Here is a 20,316-nt window from a genome sequence, read left to right as displayed (position 1 = left end):
ATGAAAACGACATAATCGAGCTAGATTGAAGAGTAAACCAAGAGTTCAATTCAATTCGTTTAAACTCGTCATTATTTCCTTCTTACATTACATATCAACACAACTATCAATCGAGCTACTTTGCTCTCGAACGTAACCCAATTTTGTGGTTCCTATTACACAAACACAAACAAAAACACAAATGAAAACAACAAGAGAATCATAAATCAAACCAGCTAGTTGATCGGTAGAGGAACACCATTCCACCCTTTCAAACACTCCAACATCGGATCAATCAACTTCCCACCTGAAATAGCTAAGAACACCTTATCAAATTCTTCTCCAGGAGATTTGATTTCTTCCCCTGTTAATAAACTCGTCCCCAATCCTTCTCTCACAAACTTATACAATGGGTATGATCTACATTCCTTGATTTGATTCGGAATCGTCGAGTTTTCGTTCTCAAATTGAATTCTTGTATGTTCTACCTCTTTTGGCAGTAGTGTTCTTAGTTCTTCCTCAAATTCTCCAATCTTATGAAAAATCGAAGTGTTCATAGCTTGTTCTTTCTCCCCATTCCTCAAAGCTTGATCCACAAGAACTTGTCTTAGCTTCTCCATTAATGGGTATGTACCACTGCAAGGATCATCAATATAACTGAATATCTGTTCTCGATCAACCACTTGAAGCAGATGTTTTTCACTGAATCGAATCGGATGAAGCTCGCCATTATACTTATTGATAAGAACTTTCTTCACTACTTGACTGATTGTGTTCTTCACTGTGTTCTTCAAATTCTCCTCCAAGTGTCTCAAATCAATAGCTTGGCAAAGGGCTACCAAGAAAGTAGTGGACATCAGCTTCAATATCTCCACGGCCTCCTCTGTTTTTCTGGATGATATCAATCCCAATGAGTTTACATCTTGGTTGTGTTGCTCGGCGCTTTGGACATGGTTGGTGACAGGGTTAGCTAAGAATTGAAGCTCAGAGCAATACGATGCCATGGCGATTTCAGCTCCTTTGAACCCATAATCCAAGCTGGGATTACGACTTGCTGAGAGATTTGAAGGTAACCCATTGTTGTAGAAATCGTTTACCAGCTCTGAGAATTGAGCAAACATGAGCTTGCCAATTGAAGCTATGGCTAATCTTGTGTTGTCCATTGATACTCCAATGGGTGTCCCTTGGAAATTCCCTCCATGTAATGCTCTGTTTCTTGACACATCGATTAATGGGTTGTCGTTTACTGAGTTTATTTCTCTCTCGATCATCTTCGTTGCAGCTCGGATGACCTCAATTTGTGGCCCGAGCCATTGTGGGGATGTTCTTAATGCATATCTGTCTTGTTTTGGCTTCTGTAATGGGTCGATTTCGTGCTGTTTTTGAGCTGATTTTACATAAGAGCTGCCGGATAATATATGTTCCATTACCGCCGCCGCTTCGATTTGTCCTGGATGATGTTTCAATTTATGTGTTAAATGGTCGGTGAATTCGGGCTTTCCTTGCATAACTTCAGCGAAGACAGCCGACAAGACGACAGACAAAACAGCCAAAATGTTGGCTTCGAAAAGCACCATGGACGCCAAGCCAGACCCGACGGCGGTGCCATTGACAAGCGCGAGGCCTTCTTTAGGCTGTAATTCGAAGAACCCACCATGGATTCCGGCTAGCTCGAAGGCTTTGGATGGGTTAATGAGCTCGCCGGAAGGTCCGACAGCTTTGGAATTTGGTCGTCCGATTAAGAGGGCAGCTATGTAAGACAGAGGAACAAGATCGCCTGAGGCTGTTATGGTTCCTCTTAGTGGTAAACATGGAGTAATGTTGTGGTTTAGAAACTTGGCTATGGCTTCCAAAACCTCGAATCTAATGCCGGAATAGCCCTGTAATAGAGTGTTGATTCTTACTAACATGGCGGCTCTTGTCGCCGCCGGTGGCAGTTTATGAGAAGATTCTGCGCCGGTGCCAAAGATTCCGGCGTTCAAAAACCTGTAAAAGGAAACAAAAAAAAGGTCAAACAATTAAAATTAAATGATTATCAAATAAATTAATGAAATGAAATTCAAAATAAATTAATTAGATATATGCAACTCAACAAATTGAATGAAGATTGAATAAATCAACGATTTTATTTTTAAAAAATAAAGTCAGAATTTAATTGGTCAAATAATTAGAGTCATTTTCAATCAAAAATAAAAAATAAAATGTCAATTATACAAATAATCGAATGCTTTATATCTACACAAAATCATAAATTTAAATTAAATTATTGAAATTTTAATGATCCACGATTTTCATTCCCTTAACAAATTAATAATTATATATATATATAGATTTTCTCTTTTTATTTATTTATTTTTTTGAAGTCTGCCTTTACCTACCACAAAGTTCATTAATATAGACTCTCCACAATGGTATGATATTATCCACTTTGAATACAAGCTCTCATGGTCTTGTTTAGGACTTCACAAGAGATCTCGTACCAATGGAGATAGTATTCCTCACTTATAAACACATGATCATTCCCTAAATTAGCCAATGTGGGACTTACTTCCAATAATCATCCACAACCCTAATCTCTTATTTATTTATTTATTTATTTAAAAATTTTCAAATCATTCCAATTTAAAAAATATTATATAAATTATTGCAAAATACAATTAACAAAAAAAAAATCTTGAGATATCTAATAATAATTACTTACCTTATAAAAATAAAACATAACAAAAAAATCTAATGCTTTGTATCTACACAAAATCATAAATTTAAATTAAATTATTGAGATTTTAATGATCCACGATATTCTTTTTATTTATTTATTTATTATTATTATTTTAAGTATAATTAAAGACTTCAAAATTTATTATTTTTTATTTCCAAGTTGGCCTTTACCTACCACAAAGTTCATTAATCTATTAAAAATTATATATTTTTTAAAATTATTTTTTATTATTTACAAAATTCGGCAATCATTTCAATCTTTTTATGTTTTTACCAACCACAATCTCCTTTTTATTTTATTTAAAAATAAAAGAAAACATAAATTATATAAATAATTGATTTTTTTTAAACATTATATTTCATAAATTATACAAAAAGCTTGCGATGCCTAATAATAACTACTTACCTAATAAAAATAAATAGATAAAATTAAATAAAATTCTAAATTTAATCATTTTTAATATATTTTATAATTTATATTAAAATTAATTACCGACCTAATAAGTTCTCGTTGAAGAGCTCCGCCCTGTCGAGTTCTCCGATGGGAGGTTGCACCGAAACCGGTGGTGACGCCGTAGCTATCGGTTCCTTTATTCATACTCTCCATCACCCAATCGCTGCTGGCCTTGACCCTGGCTCGGCTCTCCTCCGCCAGCGCCACCGTGACATTCCCGCCGGCGGCGTTGGCAATGGCGGCAACTTGAGCAATAGTCAAGCTCTCACCACCAAGCCGGACCACCGGGTTTCGATACTCCTCCACCATCTTTGTCACTAAATCCAAATGGCTTCCTTTCATCGCCTCCGCCGCCGCACCCCATTTTAAAGGGTCGGAATAAGAGTCGCCGTTGGTGTTACAAAGGTTCAATGTGACGGCGGCGGTGCCGTTTTGGTGATTGAGCGCCATGGAAAGCGGTGGAGATTAGAGAAATGGGAGAGGAATTTTGATCGGAGGGATTTGATTGTGTTACCAGAATTCTGCGGCGTTTTATAGAGCGAGTAATTGATGGTCGGGTGGGGTTAGCCGAAGGGTTAGTTGAGAACTGATTGCGGCCGTCCGATCAGTGTGGGGGAGGAGATTGCGACACGTGGCGATATGGTGTTTGGTGTATAAGCGCGCTTAGTGGGAGGGGAAAAAGAAGGTGGGTGAAGTAGCCATATCTGACATGCCGACCTTGCTTTGCTAAATATAATTAAGGTCAATTTTATTTATTTATTTTTGTCAACTTGTATTTTATTTTATTTTTTTATAATTTCAAAATAAATATTTTAACCCATTTTAATAATTTTGACGCCATATTAATAAAAATAAAATAACTTTAAATTTTTAAAAATTTTAGTTTAAAACAAACAAAACGTTTTAATAATAATTGTGAGTCATAATATCCTTAATTCATATAAATAAAATAAAATAAAATAAATCATTAATATATATAGATAAAAACCGTCTATTTTTAATTATTTTTCTCTTAATTATAAAATATTTTAATTTTTTTTTTAAAAAAGCTAAGGTGATTAATGTTACTCTTTTTTTTTTAATAAAAAAATGGTTGGAGAATAAAATTACCTGACTTATTATTTTTTTTAATTGAACATATGTATTAATTAATTTTAGTCATCCTCCTAGTAAAATTGAAAACTATTGACAATAAATTCAGTTTCTTCGTCAAATAAAATGAAATTTTTATTTATTATTATTATTATTATTTTCGTTTCAAATTTGAAACTGTTCTTTCATTCTCAATCTATGTTTAAGATACGAAGCTCTACTAGTCCTTTACTCTCAATTTTGCTTCGACGTTGTCGTAGATAATTGAAACAACTTAACCGAGTCTAAAAACATGTCTCCGTTTTGCAAAAAGATAATTTTTTCTTAAAAATAAAAATATTAATTTGTGTGACTAAGTGAAGAGTTTACCGTTTCAATGAACTTCATTAATGCTCATTATAAAAAGTAACAAATTTTTATTTTGGTTAAGTTGATTATTTTGATTAATAGTCATTTTATGAGTTAGTTGTATAATTAATTTATTTCCTGTTATATGGTTGGAATTTTTTTTTTTAAAAAAAGGTTAAATTAATAAAAGTATTAAATTTTCGGAAAAAATTACTATTTTATTTTTAAAATATTTTTAACTTTAAAGTTGAAAAAGTACTTTTAAAATTTTAAAATTAGAATTAACGCTATTGTTTTAAAATCTCTTTCTAACAGATTATTTCCAAAAAAAATTTAATGTTATGAGGGGTAGAATCTTCGGCTAGCAGATACATTTTAAAACAAGGGAAAGCTAAAAAAACAATATCTACGAGCTGTAGGCTTGAGTTGTTACAAATAGTATCATAGTCAGTCATCGGACACTGCGAGACACTACTCGAAATAGGGCTAGACCCTCTTCATAATAGACGACAATATTTTCTAGCGATAGACTTGAGTTGTTACAAATGGTATCATAGTCAGTCATCGGACAGTGTGAGACACTGCTCGAAGTAGGGCTAGATCCTCTCCACAATAGACGCGTTTTGAAACCAGAAGGGAAAACCCAGAACAAAAACATTATTTAAAATCGAAAATAAAATTAGGTTTTTTTTAGTGGAATGAAATATTATTTAAAATAAATAATTTCTTCACCTACCAAAAACGTTAGAAAATTTCTCACCAAACCCACTCAAGTCAATTGCTTAAATTTTATTGGGATTTTTGGAAATCTCTCTATGTGTGTGTGAAAAGAAAAAAAATGTGAGTAGGATAACAGCTCATTCATCGTTTTTGAACATTCAAGCCTCAAATAATTAAATGATATTATTATTAGAAATAATAATAATAATAATAAATAATAATAATGTGTCGCCTACTAACAAGCATCACCTGATTGTTTGTATAGGATGAGTTATTATTATTATTAATTTTTAATATAAGATAATTAATGTTCTTTAAAATTTGTCTTTTTTTTTTTTTTTTTCTCATTTAATTTTTTGCTAGCAGATATTATCCTCTTTGACTTTTTACGTATTGTTATCAGCTTCATAGTCTTAAAACGCGTCTATTAGGTAGATGCTTCGTCCCCCTATAAGGAATGATTTGTTATCCTCCCCAATTGATGGATTCTCACTACGGGTGTACATGGTCCGGGTTGGGTTGGGTTGAGGGATTTTTTTAACCCAACCCAATTTGAAACTTTTCACAACCCAACCCAATTCTCTATTTTCGGGTTGGGTTGAGTTGGGTCTCAATTTTTTTTTAAGTTTTATTTATCCACAATTTATAATTATTCGGATAGATGAAATAAAGGTTCACAAACAAACACAAATCAATAATAATTATTCGGATACAATATTTGATGAAATATATTAAAAGTTCATAAACAAACACAACAAATACAAAAAAAAAAAAAAAAAAAAAAAAAAAAAAAAAAAAAAAAAAAAAAAAAAAAAAAAAAAAAAAAAAAAAAAAAAAAAAAAAAAAAAAAAAAAAAAAAAAAAAAAAAAAAAAAAAAAAAAACGCATTGAACTCAGGCGTTAGTATTCTTAGATTGAGAGTACTACCCTAGCAAACCCATTAATACAAGAAAGTCATTAATATATTTGATATATTTTTATTTGGCAAGGGTCAACCTAAAGGTTTTGTCCACGAACCCGAAACCGAACCAATTCAGTTTGGGTTCCGATAAATGAACCCAACCCAACCCAACCTTTATAGTTTGGGTTGGGTTGGTCCGGGTTGTCGGGTTGAATGTACACCCCTAATTCTCATAATCCATGTCCTTTGGGGGGTCAGCGAGGCACCTGTTCGGTGTCTAGCCCGTTACGTATCGTCATCAGCTTCACAATCTTAAAATGCGTATGTTTCTACACGTTTATAAAGAAAAGTAAGGTTTGGTAAGAGGATAGAATGTGGTCGTGGATGCGTTCATCATTTTTGTTTCTATTGACTTAATTGAGACTAACTGTGCATTTTGAACTTCAAAAATTATTTAAAAAAATATTTTTATTGTGTACGTTTTCGCCTTAACTAGATTAACTCCCACTACCAAACCCAAACTATAAAGGTTAGATGGAATATTTTAAAATTTTAAGTGGATGAGCGAGTTGAAATTTTTTGGTCAGGTCAACTCGACCAACATAAAAAGAGGATTCCAACCTAATTGAACCGAACTCTACCCTACTTTTAAAATTGTTAAAAAAATTTAAGAATATTTGACGTTTGCTTATAAATATTTAATATTTGAAATTTATAAGATTTTAGTTATTAAATAAAAAAATAACCCGACAACCGAACCCAACCCTCTATCTTTAAGTTAGGTCGCGAACTCTATTGAGATTGTTCGGGTCACAAACCTAACTCAATCTAAAGACGTGAGATTTGGGTACGAGAGAGGGTCTCCTTCAATAGCTTTTTGTACATATGGGCTTTCCCTTTTCAAACCCGGCTTTCTTTTATTATTTTTCAATGGTTGATAAGGACTCGTAAAGAAACATCGTATATTATAAGATTCCACGTCGGTTCGAGAGAAGAACGAAACTTTCTTCATAAAAGTGTGAAGACCTCTCCCACGTGTTTTAAAACTGTGAAACTGACAACGATACGTAACAGACTAAACTGGACAATAACTATCAACGTAATATTGTAAAAAAATATAGGATATTTATATGCAAGAATAAAATTAAATAAATCAAACATTAAATTAATTGAAGTAAAGCCATCATTTATTTCGGGATTAATTAATATTAATTTGACCTATGAATCTTTTAATTAAATTTGCTCACTTTATTTATTTTTTTTTTAAAATTGACTGACAATTATAATTAATTAATATTTTCCTCGCGCATTAAATTTAATTTGATAAAATTTAAATTTTAAAATTAACGAGAAAATGTATTTAAGGTATCCAAATATTTAAAATAAAATTTATATATTTTTAATTATTTAATATTCTAAAATGAATTAATTTCAAAGTTGAAATTTAATTGTGGTTGGTGCCCTTTTCCAAAATTAAATATAGAATTTCGCTAAATTAATTATACTTCTAAATTAAAAAAAAATCTATAAAATATCTTTATTTAATTTAAATAAAAATTGTGTTACTTTATTTCAAAAATATTTTTACGTTAAAAGTTTCATTAATATTCTTCATTATTATGTTTTAAAAAAACATTAACACTTGTAACCGATATAAAATAAATTTTTATAAATATTTATTATATAGATAAAAATTAAAATTGTTTATCAATTCTTCGTAAATTATCTCTAAATTTTTTAAATAGTATCGATATTTTTTAAATTTTTTTAAAAATTTGGAGACATTTTTTAAGATTTTTTTTAAAAAGAAGGGTATTAATTAAAATTTGTAAAAATAGGGAGTATTTTTTAATCGTATTTTTAAAAATTTAAAGATTATTTTTAAAATAAAGTATTAATAATTTTTATTAAAATTATTTTTCCAATAATTTTTTTTAGTACTTTTCTAATTTTTAAAAAGTTTTAAGTGAAATTTTAAAAAATTTATGGCTATACAAAAACTTCACACACGTCAGCACAAAGACGCCTGGTCAAAGATTTGACGACGGTAATAACAGAGCAGCCGGTAGCCGGTAGCCCCATTGCCATAATTTCCATACAATAGGTACACGTCACCATCTTCTCTCAACTTAAAACATAAGGAAATTTCTTCCCCACTAAGTTACCTAAACCTACCAACAAAAAATACGCCACCCTATCCCAAATTATCATTCTTTCCAACTTAATTTAAATGCTATCGTGTAGCTTTGAGGTCGGTGACACGTTGAATTTTTGTCTGATATTCTAATAAATTTCTTTCCAATTTAATTTAGCTGCTATTACGTAGCTGGGGTCGATGGCACGTTGAATTTTTGTATGATATTCTAATAAATTTCTATTCCAAATCACCGATAGATTAAATTCATCATTCATACTCATTCGTTATTATGACACCTCGAGCCCACGATTCAGAATTCGAATTTGACACCTCACGACTCTAACACGTTCCTACTTGTCGTTTCAAATTGGGTCTTTTTAGCATAATGTGAGATCCCAGTTGGAGAATGAACTAAGCATTCCGTGTGAAAATCTCTCTCTAACAGACACATTTTAAAAATCGTGAAGTTAATGACGATACGTAACGGGTCAAAGCGGACAATGTTACTAACAGTGGGCCTACCTACCTTTCTTTTACTCGAGTGTCAGAGTATTTTAGAATCATATATCGGTAATAAATATAAAAATAATTTATAGCTAATAAGAAAATTAAGTAAAAATGTTTAAATAGACAATAATTTTAATTAATTTAAAAAAATAAATAAATAAAATTTAAACCCATTGAAAAAGTTTACCGGGAATTGTTCATGTTTTATTTGCGTGCCAAAGTTGGTAACTGTAAACGAAGAGGCCATATTTGCAGAGAGCAGCAATTTCAATCTTCACATGTAGAAGACGAACTTTTGGAATTGATTCCCCAACTTTTGATTCTTCTCCATTCCGAGTTTGCAGCCTTTCATTTTCAACGGATGCTTTTGGTTTCCACTGTTCTTCTTCCCACCTAATCGCTCAGGTTTCAACTTCATCGTTCTTCTTTTGTTGTTGTTGTTGTTTCTCATTTGAATCCGAAGTTTGTTTTTCTCATCTGCATGTCTCTGTTTTCTCCGATTCAGCTTGGAAGTTTTCATCGGAATGGGATTCTTCAGCACCGTATTCGGAATTCTCGGATTCGGAATCGGACTTCCTCTCGGACTCTTGGTCGGATTCTTACTTTTCGTCTACTCGGAGCCTAAAGATGTTAAGGTAATTTCAGTTTGAGTTTGAAGTTTTTGCATCTGTTGCATTGGTGAAATCGGTATGTTTGTGCTGTTTTTTATTTTCGAAATCATTTAGTCTCAGTATCGAGAAATGGTTCCTGTAGTCTGATAATATGTGAGGAATTTTAAATTTGTTGTCTCCCTCGAACGAATTGAATTCATTAGTTTAATACATTCTGTGTTTTAATATTCATTTTAATGACTATTCAATCGAATCTCTGCGTTCTTTCCTAGATAAATGACTGCGTTTCGACGTCTAAGTACTGTTAACTGCAGGAACCAGTTACGAGGCCTCTCTGTGAGTTGGACACAACTTCTTTGCAAAATCTAATGCCTGAAATTCCATTGTGGGTGAAATACCCTGATTATGATCGAGTTCGTAATATTTGTTGATTTCTTTCAATTTTAATCGAATTCCTGGTTCATCGGCTGTTCTGAACTCCGGATTTTTCTGATGAATATTACAAAATTTGGTACAGATGGACTGGTTAAACAAGTTTTTATCGGACATTTGGCCATACCTTGATAAGGTGACATTACTTTTTGCATTTCTCTTTTCATTTTGGATCAGCTGGGATGTAAAATTATTTAGTTTACAGGCAATTTGTGGTAGTATAAGAGCGATTGCCAAACCTATATTTTCAGAATATATAGGGAAGTTCCAGATTGAGGATATTGAGTTTGAGCAGCTAAGCCTTGGAACTCTTTCTCCAAAATTTCATGGTTAGTATCCCCATATGAGGCCAATGTCAATTGTATATTAACATCTACAAAGCTTCAAACTGGTTTGAAGAGAAACTGTAGATGAGTCATTTTACGATCTCCTCTTGCCCCCAACATCCTAAATTATTTAAAAAAGAAGTTTTCAATGCGTTTTTTGGATCAAAATTAATTTTCCATGAGATTTTGTGGTTGATTTTTGTTTGCTACTTTTCAGGTCTAAAAGTGTATGAAACAAATGAGAATGAACTAGTGATGGAACCAGCTATCAAATGGGCTGGCAATCCTAATATAGTAGTGGTGGTGAATATCTTGTCTCTCCGGATCAAAATTCAGGTCACGTCAGACTAATGTCAATGTTTAGCAGTTGAATGTCTGAGTAAATATCTTATAAGAAGAGAGTATTTTTTTTCTTATATTCACTATGCTTCTTACAGTTTGTAGATCTACAGATATTTGCAATGCCACGGTTGACTCTTAAGCCTCTTGTGCCTACTTTTCCTTGCTTTGCCAATATTGTAGCATCCTTACTGGAAAAGGTAAGTGCAAATGTGACTTAAACTGTATCTACTATGTGTTAGGAATCACAAACACCCACAATGGTATGATATTGTCCACTTTGAGTATAAGTTCTTGTGGCTTTGCTTTGGCTTCCCCAAAAGGCATTATATCAATGGAGATGTATTCCTTACTCTTATAAACCCATGATCATTCCCTAAATTGACCAATATGGGACTCCCTCCCAATAATCCTTAACAATCCTTCCCTCGAACAAAGTACACTATAGAGCCTCCCCTGAGGCCTATGGAGCCCTCGAACAGCCTCCCCTTAATCGAGGCTCTATTCCTTCTCTGGAGTTCTCAAACAAAGCACACCCTTTGTTCGACACTAGAGTCACTTTTGACTGACATAACTAAGTTAAGGGTATGATTCTGATAACATGTTAGGAATCACTAATCTCCACAATGGTATGATAGTCCACTTTGAGCATAAACTCTCATGGTTTTGCTTTGACTTCCCCAAAGGTCTCATAACAATGGAGATGTATTCCTTACTTATAAACCCTATGATCATTCCCCAAATTGGCCAATGTGGGACTCCCTCCCAACAATCCTCAACACTATGGTTTATGCAGTTTCATTGGGCAAATAATTATTCCTTTACTTTTTGCTGGCTATTTGCAGCCACAAATAGACTTTGGATTGAAGATAATGGGAGCTGACATCATGTCTGTACCTGGCCTCTATCGATTTATTCAGGTGCTTCACCGGTAATTCTTTTGATTCTAATGTGATTTGCAGAAACTGAACTTTAATTCTTAGTTTAATTCTGAATGGGGCAATTCTTTGTTTTTGTGTAGGAGACAATAAAGAAACAAGTTGCAAGTCTCTACCTATGGCCTCGAGTTCTTGAAATTCCTATCCTCGATTCTTCCACGTAAGATGATATATGAAAGGTGATTGTCTCCTCAGAATTTGTGTAGAAAGTTGACTGTCTCTTTTTGTATAGATCGGCTACAAGAAAGCCTGCAGGGATTTTACATGTGAAGGTCGTACGAGCAACAAAACTCTTGAGGAAGGATATTTTAGGAACATCCGATCCATATGTCAAACTTAGACTGATTGGTGGGGGGCCAGCAAAGAAAACGAGTGTCAAAATGAGGAACTTGAATCCTGTGTGGAATGAGAAGTTCAAGCTTCTTGTGCATGATCCCAAGTCTCAAGTTCTTCAGCTAAAAGTTTATGACTGGGACAAGGTACTTCCTATCCCTTTTCTAGAATAGAATAGCAACAACATCCTTGCCTTATAATTTCCCCCTCCAGCATGGAACCATATAAGATTGTTATCCATATTGTTCCAGTCTTCTCAAACAATGTCTCCGAGTTCATGTTTTCCACTTATCGTGACAGGTTGGTGGACATGATAGATTAGGAATGCAGCTAGTTCCACTAAATCTGCTCACGCCCTACAACACCAAGGAACTTGTGCTCGACTTGCAAAAGAACACAGATATCAACGATCCCCAAAACAAGAAGCCTAGAGGAAAACTTGAAGTGGAGCTCATGTATACTCCTTTAAGAGAAGAAAGCATGAGATTCCTTGAAAACTCAAACAGTGATGTTCAGAGTGAAAGCAGAAGCAATGTCGACATTCAGAGTGAAAGCAGAAGCAATGTCGAGTCGGAGAACCAGACATCGGACAGAGCAGGTGTATTATCTGTGAAGGTCCAGGGAGCTCGGAATGTCGAAGGGGAGAAGCACAACAATCCTTATGCTGTTATACACTTGAGAGGCGAGAAGAGGAAAACGAAGGTAAAATTTCGATTTCGTTATATTTTTCAAATAATGTCCTTCAGCTCCTTTGTGGGATTACTTATCTTTGTTAGGAATTACGAGCCTCCACAATGGGTATAATATTATTTATTTCGAGCATAAGCTCTCATGGCTTTGCTTTTGGTTTCTCGACAAAACCTCATACCAACGGAGATGTATTCCTTACTTATAGATCCATGGTCATCCCTATAATTAGCCGATGTGGGACTCCTCTCCCAACAATCTTTGATTCTCCTCTACTCATTTGGGTTCTATAGATGATCAAGAAAACTCGTGACCCTTCGTGGAATGAAGAATTCCCGTTTATGCTAGAGGAGCCTCCAATTAAAGAAAAGATTCATATCGAAGTTATGAGCAAACGGACTGTCTTTAGTTTTCTACACAAGGTATTGTTCCAAATTCTTCAAAAACTATGCCAATAATTTCTTGAACTCTGAAACTATCGATTTATGCGACATAGGAATCATTGGGCCATGTGGAAATCAATCTCGGGGATGTGGTAAACAACGGGAGGATAAACGAGAAGTACAATCTGATTAATTCAAAGCACGGGAAGATTCACGTGGAAATGCAATGGACAATGGCTTAAGAACTGGGAGTGAAGCCATTTTGAGTGTACAAAGCTCCGATAGATTCCTCATGGAAAGAAGAGGGCAAGCGTTGAAATTCCCTCAGCCAATCAGGTAAACATAGAAATTATTGAATGAACTGTCGCATGAATTTGTTTTTGTTTTTTTTTCTTTTTTTCTTTTTGTGGCATTTAGAGTAAAGTATTTGCACAGGGGATGAAAGAAATGATAATAGAAAAAAGTAATTATAGATGCAGCATTTTTTAAAAAGAAATTACAACTTAATTATAGTTATCCTCTTTCTCGAAAATACTCCTAAACTATCAAAAGTTTCTCGAACTTGAATTTCTAGATGTAACGAAAATTGTTTTCTCTTCAACAACTATGTTTGAAAAAAGTTGTGATAAATCGAATCACTAGCTTGGTTATGCATTCGAAGTGTTCTCTTTGGAAATGGAATCTAACTTGCATCACAGGGGTAGGGAGGCAAATAATTATCCAAGTAGATCTCATATGCAACACGGAGGGTGAAATTGTACGACGTTCGATCGATAGGCTTTGAAATTCTGTTATATTCGTAGTTACTGGTGTCTACCATATCTTGTAAAGCTTGAAAAAGAGTAATAACAACCCTTAGTTCCTCCTACAAAGATATATGTTTTTCGGGTTATAAGCATCAATAGGTACTGATCTTGAAAGCGCGTCGATCTCCTATTCTTCATCATCTTTTACCTTTGCAATATATTTATCGAGTGAGAATATGAGTAAAAATGTCCATTTAACCCACCAAATTTGAACCCACAAAGATTCATCTCGAAAAACGGGGAATGGAAGAGTGAGTAGTAAGAGATTTCTCTCTATTTTCTGTCTCCAATTCGGGCCCATCTCACTTTGTGTGTATATATATATATATATATATATCACAACGAAGTCATAATGCTAACTTATTTTATGTACCGTTAATCTTTTCTTTATTTACCAATGTGAGACTTAAGTCTCTTATACAACTTGTTCGAGATATTATAACTTTTCATCGTGTAATGTTGTTTACTTTAAACACAAATTTTTGTGTCTTTGTTTTTTATCTTCCAAAAAGTATCATAACGATTATGCTTGCAAAGAGAAAAGATAGCAAAAACTAAGCACTTAACGATGATAGTAAATATATTACCCCTTCTACGCCAATACAATAAGAAAAGATTGAAACTGAAGCACTCACCTGATCAAAATAATCTCATTCGAAGATGCGGAGGTGCAGAGAGGCTAGAAAAGAGAGAACTGAGAAGCATTTTCGTATCGGATTGTAACTCTATTTTCGAGATGGTCGGGTTGATCCAACCAAAAAAATGTTAATCCACAAGCAAACTCGAATTTTTTATTTTAAAATTTTTTAACCCAATTCATATCAATCCAACTTTTAGTTGGATTGGATAATTCAAATTGGTCAAATTATCGTATCATATAAACACCCCTAGACCTATAAACAAACGAAAGAACCATAAAAATGGAAATGCCCCATTAAGTGAAATGTATTAACAAACATTTCATTGCTTAGAGCTTTTTAAGATAAAACCATAAAGAATTTAAATACAACATAATTGAAACCCTTTTAACTTAAAAGGGAACCAGGGGTATAATCGGAACAAATGAAGAAAAAAGTTGGGTCAAAACAACCCTTTTACGGGCTTTTTCTATGGCCCATTGAGCACAAATTTGTCACCAGGCCCGGCCCATCACTCGGACTCTTCCAATATGTTCACTCGTTTGATGCAGGTCGTTGAATTTTGCTCTTGAACCGTAGAAGACGAAGTGGCCATGGAGTTTTTATTGAATGCTCGACTAGCCCTAATCTTCTCCATCATCGCTCATGTCTCCTTGTTGGCCTTCGCTTCTCCTCCCGAGCTTCAGATCGTCAACGCAGAGAAAAGAGTGAGCTTACAATCTCTCATTTCCTACCATAATTGTTAATCCTTGATTGTTTGATTTAATGTTTTGATTTGGAGCCGCCAATTTTGTACTCTACACTTTAGTCTGCTGCTGGATGTGGCTTCGATTTGATTCTTAGGGAATTCAAATTGAGCGGTAAAAGGAATTAGACGAACAAAGGGAAGTAGTGTGGAACAACATTTTTCATTTGGATGTTTAGTTTAGATATGGATCTTCTTTCGGTTTATTGGCAATTGAGATAAGACAATGTGGATGTTATGTATAATGAATTTGTTTGATTTTGATCTTGGAACTCCATCAGCATGTCAATATCTGAATTCTCAAAATATAATATGTAACGAAGACCGGGAATAATTTCGTTTCACGGTACTCTGGTTTCAATCTTTGAGTCATGTGCTAATATATCTTGTTCACGTTTATGGACATTGAGGTGCTATTGGGGAATGCACGATCGAATTATTTTGATGTTATTTTTGAGATGCTAAACTGTGACCATAATTTGTGCAGATTGACTTGAATTCTCAAATCGTGAAGGTTTTCCTTACATTGAAGGTACTTTTTCTCTGTTGCTATCTCAATGGATAGTCCCAGAAACCCCTCATTCCCCTGTAAATGTTTCGCAAATGTATCTTACTGTATTTTGTTTGTTATTTTATATTTTTTTTAAGGTGGAAAATACTGGAACGTTGCCAGCTTCAGATATACTACTTGCTTTTCCACCTACAGAAATTGATCATCTGTCACTAATTAAGGCTGCTATTGCGACTCGAAAAAAGAAGAAAAAGTCTTATCTTCCCCTTGATGTAAAACCAACTGAGCAACTTGACGCACCTAATGGAGCTAAAATTTTCTCTATATCTTTGCTTGATCCGTTAAGTCCTGGAGCAACTGCAACCTTTGAAGTGCTTTATATATCTACGCATACTCTTAAACCTTTTCCAGAAGAGATTAGTCAATCTGAATCTCAGTTGGTCTATTACCATGATAGTGCATATGTATTGTCACCCTATCATATCAAACAGCAGTCAACTTTTATTAAGACCCCAAGCACTAAGGTGGAATCATTTACAAAGGTGGAACCTACTAACCGTGTCAGCAAAGAAATTAGATACGGACCATATGAAGACCGCCCTCCTTATTCGTTTTCACCCATATTGTTACATTTTGAGAATAACAATCCATTTGCTGTTGTTGAGGAACTTGTGCGTGAAGTTGAAATATCTCACTGGGGTAGCATTCAGATTACCGAGCATTACAAATTGGCCAATGCTGGTGCTCGACACAAAGGTGTTTTTTCGAGGTAAGAAATTTATCTAATAGCATAACACTTTAACGTCATTGTCATTTTGCATGCTATGAAATGTTTGTATGCCTCGTCCTTAGTTTATTTTCTCGGATTTTCTGTGATCATTCATTTTATGATGTATAATGAAAAAACATGGTATCTTCTTGCTCTTACTAACCATTTATCATAATAATGAACCTTCCCTATTCCTCCTCATTCTTTTTTGCTATCAATTTAATTTGATTGGTCTAGTCTGGTCTTGTTTATAATGTTTCTTTTGTCAGGGTTGAATATCAATCTAAACCGTCTATTAGCGGTGTATCTTCATTCCGACATCTTCTTGCAAGACTACCGCCTAAAGTTCACTCTGTTTACTACCGAGACGAAATAGGAAATATATCATCATCACATTTGCGCACAGGCATTCTGAAGGTGACCCTGACCTTGCTATATTTTAAAATTTTCTTGCTCTAAAAATGGACGGCGTTTGGAACTTATATGTGCTATATATCTTATCACCATTTGAAATCAGAATATCAGTTTATAATGTTTCATGATTTAACTAGGCTGAAGATTTTTTTTTTTTTTTTTTTTTTTTTTTTTTTTTTTTTTTTTTTTTTTTTTTTTTTTTTTTTTTTTTTTNTCTTATCACCATTTGAAATCAGAATATCAGTTTATAATGTTTCATGATTTAACTAGGCTGAAGATTTTTTTTTTTTTTTTTTTGTTTTTTTTTGTTTTGTTGTTGTGATGAGATCTAGACTGAAGTTTACTAGTTTTGAATGATTAGGGATTGGGGGGAAAATGTTATGTTATTTAAGTGATGACACGTTCCATGATTTGACACGATATTATGATTAGGAATAATGTTTGGTGGGAAATAATCATGGGTTGGCCTAGTAGTCATTGGTGTCAGTGAAAAAGTCAAGAGGCTTGAGGGAATAAGTTTAAACATGGTGACTGCCTACCTGGTATTTAACATCCTACAAGTTTCCTTGAAATAAAATGTTTTAGGGTTAGTTGAGGTGACGTGAAAACTAGCGTGGGCGCTCAAATATAAATAAATAAAAGTGTTTGCTGGAACTTCTGATTCAACAAATCTCTCCATTGGTCTATTTACAAGTAATAATATTGATTTGGTTAAAGCCTTTCTTATACATATACGTATCAGATGAATTAGAAATTAGGAGCGCAAGGCTGTTGGAATGAATTGGTAGGAGTGAGAATAGAAGTTCTGTTTCCTTTGCCAAAACCAGAATGGAGAAATATTTATATTCTTTGGTTCGGGGTTATTGAAGTAGTGAGAGATATCAGTTCGACAGAGAGGAAGGGAGGAGAAGTCCACATGAATATGAGAATGGAAAGGAACTAATCCCTAGAAGAGAAATTGTAATGTGAATATCTGCTTAGAAAGTTATAAGTCTGGCCAATCAGGTATTGTTCTTAACTAAAAGTAAAGATCAGGAATCAGAAAATGATAGACTGAGAAGCACATTCCCATTTCTTGGAAATAGCACGAAACCAGTTCAAAATTTTATCATAGTGAAGAGTGATTTTTGTTTCTAGCTCTTTTTTTTTTTTTTTTTTGGGTTCAGTTTAGTAGACATTAGAACTTCATCAGAAATGACAGCATTTAAGCAGGACAAGCTTTATCTGCATGAAGCGTGTTCCTATTTTCTAGAAGGAAATGGAGCAATGAATCAACGATTTGTACCCTTCATGTTTTAAATCCGCTTAGGAGCTTACAAATCACGACATAAATAATAAAATCTAATGTCATGTGAATCTTACACCTATAATTGATGTAGAAACAGTTCTTTAAAAATTTGTTTGAAAGGTCTTAGTTGGTGTTGCCTATATATAATATAACTTTAAAAAATTGTTTTGCAGTCTGAACTTGAATTTGAACCACGGTATCCTTTGTTTGGTGGATGGAAAGCTACTTTTGTCATTGGTTATGGGCTACCATTGCAAGACTTCCTTTTTGAGTCACCTGATGGCAGGCGGTACCTCAACTTCACTTTTGGTTGTCCTCTTGCCGAGACCGTGGTTGACAAGTTGACCTTGAAGGTGGATCTAGCACTGTGATATCAGCTTCTTCTTTATCTGATTTCCTTCATATTTTACTTGCATCACATTGTTCTCGACCTTGACTAATTGACTTATTATTGCATGTTTCAGGTTGTTTTACCCGAGGGATCCACAGGCCCTTCTGCCGTGGTTCCCTTCCAGGTGGAGCAACACCTAGAGGTATGTAAACGTTTATACAATTTTGTATATATCGTTGAGTAGTCCCTGGCAATATATGTCCATTTATCATTGACTATTGAGTTCCCTCTGGCATGTACTGTTGATTTATGCCTGGAACTATATTTGTTTCCCTTTACTTTCTACATCGCGTCATTAAATCAACGTTTTTCTTGACCTCCACAGAAGAAGTACTCGTATCTGGATGTTGTTGGTAGGACCGTGGTTGTGCTTGAAAAGAAAAACCTAGTACCTGAACATAACTCCGCTTTCCAGGTAAGCCGCAGAATGTAAATGTATTTTCTTCTGTGTGTGTGTGAAGTATACGCCTTCTTAAACTTATTTTGTCGGTTCAGTTCGTGCATTCCCCGTCCTTTCTGGCATTAAGTCGATTTCCACTGTTCTTGTTTCTTTTGGCAGGTGTATTACAGCTTCAACCCAATTTTCATGCTGGCAGAGCCTCTTATGTTGGTGTCTGCGTTTTTCTTCTTTTTCGTAGCTTGCATCGCTTATTTACACATCGATCTTTCCATCAGCAAGATGCAGTAATTTACGAGGTCCGTTTGATCTACCTTAAAAGGCCATTTATGTGTCATTAACACGTTTAATCTTGTGTTAGTGCATTATTATTCTTAATTATACAAGTTAAGAAGAAGTATGGCATGATTCTTAGGATTGCCAAAATTGACTTCACTGCGTTCTTATTTGCAGGGAAAAATGAAGTGAAGGATAGTGGAAAAATCATGTAATGGTTCTGACTGATGAGGAGAAACTTGACCTTGTAGAAAATTTTGGATTCCATTGCGTGGCTGCCCGCAGGTTTTGCATTGTTATATTATTGGGCCGATCAGCCCTTATCTATTGGGCCGAAAGCCCAAACATATTAACTTGCTCTGGAAAAAACGTAATTTGGATTTCAATATAGGGTCAGAGTTCTTAATGAAAGTCCTGATACTATTAACATCTAGTTCAATCCAGGACATTACAGTAAAGGGCTTCCGCAAGATGGCCCATGGGCCGACATCTAGCCCAAACGTGACTTTCTAGGACATTGCAGTAAAGGCTTGCGTAAGATGGCCCATGGGCCGCTTCTAGCCCAAACGTGCCTTTCTAAATCCACCGACATGTCGGTAATCTCTCTCTCTCCAGTAGATATTTCCCACGTGATGTCACGTGAGTTTGTGAAATAATAATAATAAATATTTTTTTTTTTTTTTTTTTAAGAAAAAGGAAAAACAGAAAGGGATGGAAAATTAAAGTAATGAAGGAAACCACCACATGTATGCCAACGCTGAAACATAGTCTCTAGAAATCTAAAGTGAAGTTTTGGGTCCACTGATTCTCTCATCTTTTATCTTCTTTATTTATTTATTTTTGGCGGTGGGATTTTTTTTAGGGAAAAAAGATCCCTCTACCTAATGACTTTTTTTTTTTGCAATTAAGGTCACAAAGATTAAAAAATAATTGAATTTCACGTGCCTTGGTAATAGGCTTATTTGAGGAGACCATATTTCACAGAGTTGCCAATAATAATAGTAATAATAAACTCAAAATAATCTCAATTGGGTCATAGACTGAGCATATTTCTTTTTAGCTTATAATATTGTTTTTTTTTTAAATATTTTTAACGTATGTCTTTCAACGTGACTTGAGTCTCGAGCATACATCGATATTGTTTGCGTTATATGGGTGACTGGAACCTGAAACAACG

At 34.2% G+C, this 20,316-nt stretch overlaps 3 protein-coding genes across 8 annotated transcripts in view; 2 read left to right on the top strand and 1 right to left on the bottom strand.

The window, feature by feature from the left end:
- Positions 1–19,578, top strand: part of LOC111449648 (dolichyl-diphosphooligosaccharide--protein glycosyltransferase subunit 1B) — a 31,461-nt gene extending 11,883 nt beyond the window's left edge. The window contains exons 3-11 of one of the 2 annotated variants that reach the window (XM_023089637.1): positions 14,921–15,055; positions 15,581–15,625; positions 15,742–16,373; positions 16,643–16,790; positions 18,249–18,428; positions 18,540–18,608; positions 18,792–18,881; positions 19,026–19,162; positions 19,317–19,578. In XM_023089637.1, coding sequence (XP_022945405.1) covers positions 14,942–15,055; positions 15,581–15,625; positions 15,742–16,373; positions 16,643–16,790; positions 18,249–18,428; positions 18,540–18,608; positions 18,792–18,881; positions 19,026–19,154 — 1,407 coding nt within the window. In that variant the 5' untranslated portion in view covers positions 14,921–14,941 and the 3' untranslated portion in view covers positions 19,155–19,162; positions 19,317–19,578. Of the gene's footprint in view, positions 1–14,899; positions 15,056–15,580; positions 15,626–15,741; positions 16,374–16,642; positions 16,791–18,248; positions 18,429–18,539; positions 18,609–18,791; positions 18,882–19,025; positions 19,163–19,316 lie in introns of those variants that run through there. The other variant, XM_023089636.1, reaches the window with a different exon arrangement.
- On the bottom strand, positions 29–3,648 carry LOC111449646 (phenylalanine ammonia-lyase G4-like). Its single transcript, XM_023089633.1, has 2 exons — positions 3,195–3,648; positions 29–1,965 (listed from the first exon to the last, which is right to left on the bottom strand). Exons 1-2 carry the CDS (start codon positions 3,599–3,601, stop codon positions 216–218), a joined length of 2,157 nt encoding a protein of 718 aa, XP_022945401.1. The 5' UTR covers positions 3,602–3,648; the 3' UTR covers positions 29–215.
- Positions 9,059–13,752, top strand: LOC111449647 (synaptotagmin-3-like). Of its 5 annotated transcripts, XR_002711682.1 has the most exons (14): positions 9,059–9,260; positions 9,361–9,490; positions 9,781–9,879; positions 9,984–10,034; positions 10,104–10,227; positions 10,442–10,560; positions 10,662–10,763; positions 11,409–11,483; positions 11,585–11,661; positions 11,734–11,980; positions 12,135–12,536; positions 12,815–12,943; positions 13,018–13,240; positions 13,603–13,752. XR_002711682.1 is itself a non-coding variant. In XM_023089635.1 (13 exons), the coding sequence occupies exons 2-13, from the start codon at positions 9,380–9,382 to the stop codon at positions 13,144–13,146; spliced, it is 1,665 nt and encodes a 554-aa protein (XP_022945403.1). In that variant the 5' UTR covers positions 9,059–9,260; positions 9,361–9,379; the 3' UTR covers positions 13,147–13,376. The 5 variants fall into 5 exon arrangements, 1 of the variants encoding a protein (XP_022945403.1); XM_023089635.1 differs by lacking the exon at positions 13,603–13,752 and having other exon boundaries at positions 13,018–13,376; XR_002711683.1 differs by lacking the exons at positions 9,059–9,260; positions 9,361–9,490 and having other exon boundaries at positions 9,781–9,851.
- Positions 19,579–20,316: the final 738 nt, after the last annotated feature.

Source organism: Cucurbita moschata, unplaced genomic scaffold, assembly GCF_002738365.1.
Source record: "Cucurbita moschata cultivar Rifu unplaced genomic scaffold, Cmos_1.0 Cmo_Scf00011, whole genome shotgun sequence".
Lineage (NCBI taxonomy): Eukaryota > Viridiplantae > Streptophyta > Magnoliopsida > Cucurbitales > Cucurbitaceae > Cucurbita > Cucurbita moschata.
Note: the sequence above shows the minus strand (reverse complement) of the source record. Positions and strands in the feature narration are given on the sequence as shown.

Bases quoted from the DNA above. Each gene is read 5' to 3' on its own strand.
- LOC111449646 (XM_023089633.1), bottom strand. From the start codon at position 3,601: ATGGCGCTCAATCACCAAAACGGCACCGCCGCCGTCACATTGAACCTT. The intron at 1,966-3,194 runs GTCGGTAATTAA...TTCCTTTTACAG, and splicing joins CTTCAACGAGAACTTATTAG to GTTTTTGAACGCCGGAATCT.
- LOC111449647 (XM_023089635.1), top strand. From the start codon at position 9,380: ATGGGATTCTTCAGCACCGTATTCGGAATTCTCGGATTCGGAATCGGA. The intron at 10,764-11,408 runs GTAAGTGCAAAT...GGCTATTTGCAG, and splicing joins TAGCATCCTTACTGGAAAAG to CCACAAATAGACTTTGGATT. The intron at 12,944-13,017 runs GTATTGTTCCAA...TATGCGACATAG, and splicing joins TCTTTAGTTTTCTACACAAG to GAATCATTGGGCCATGTGGA.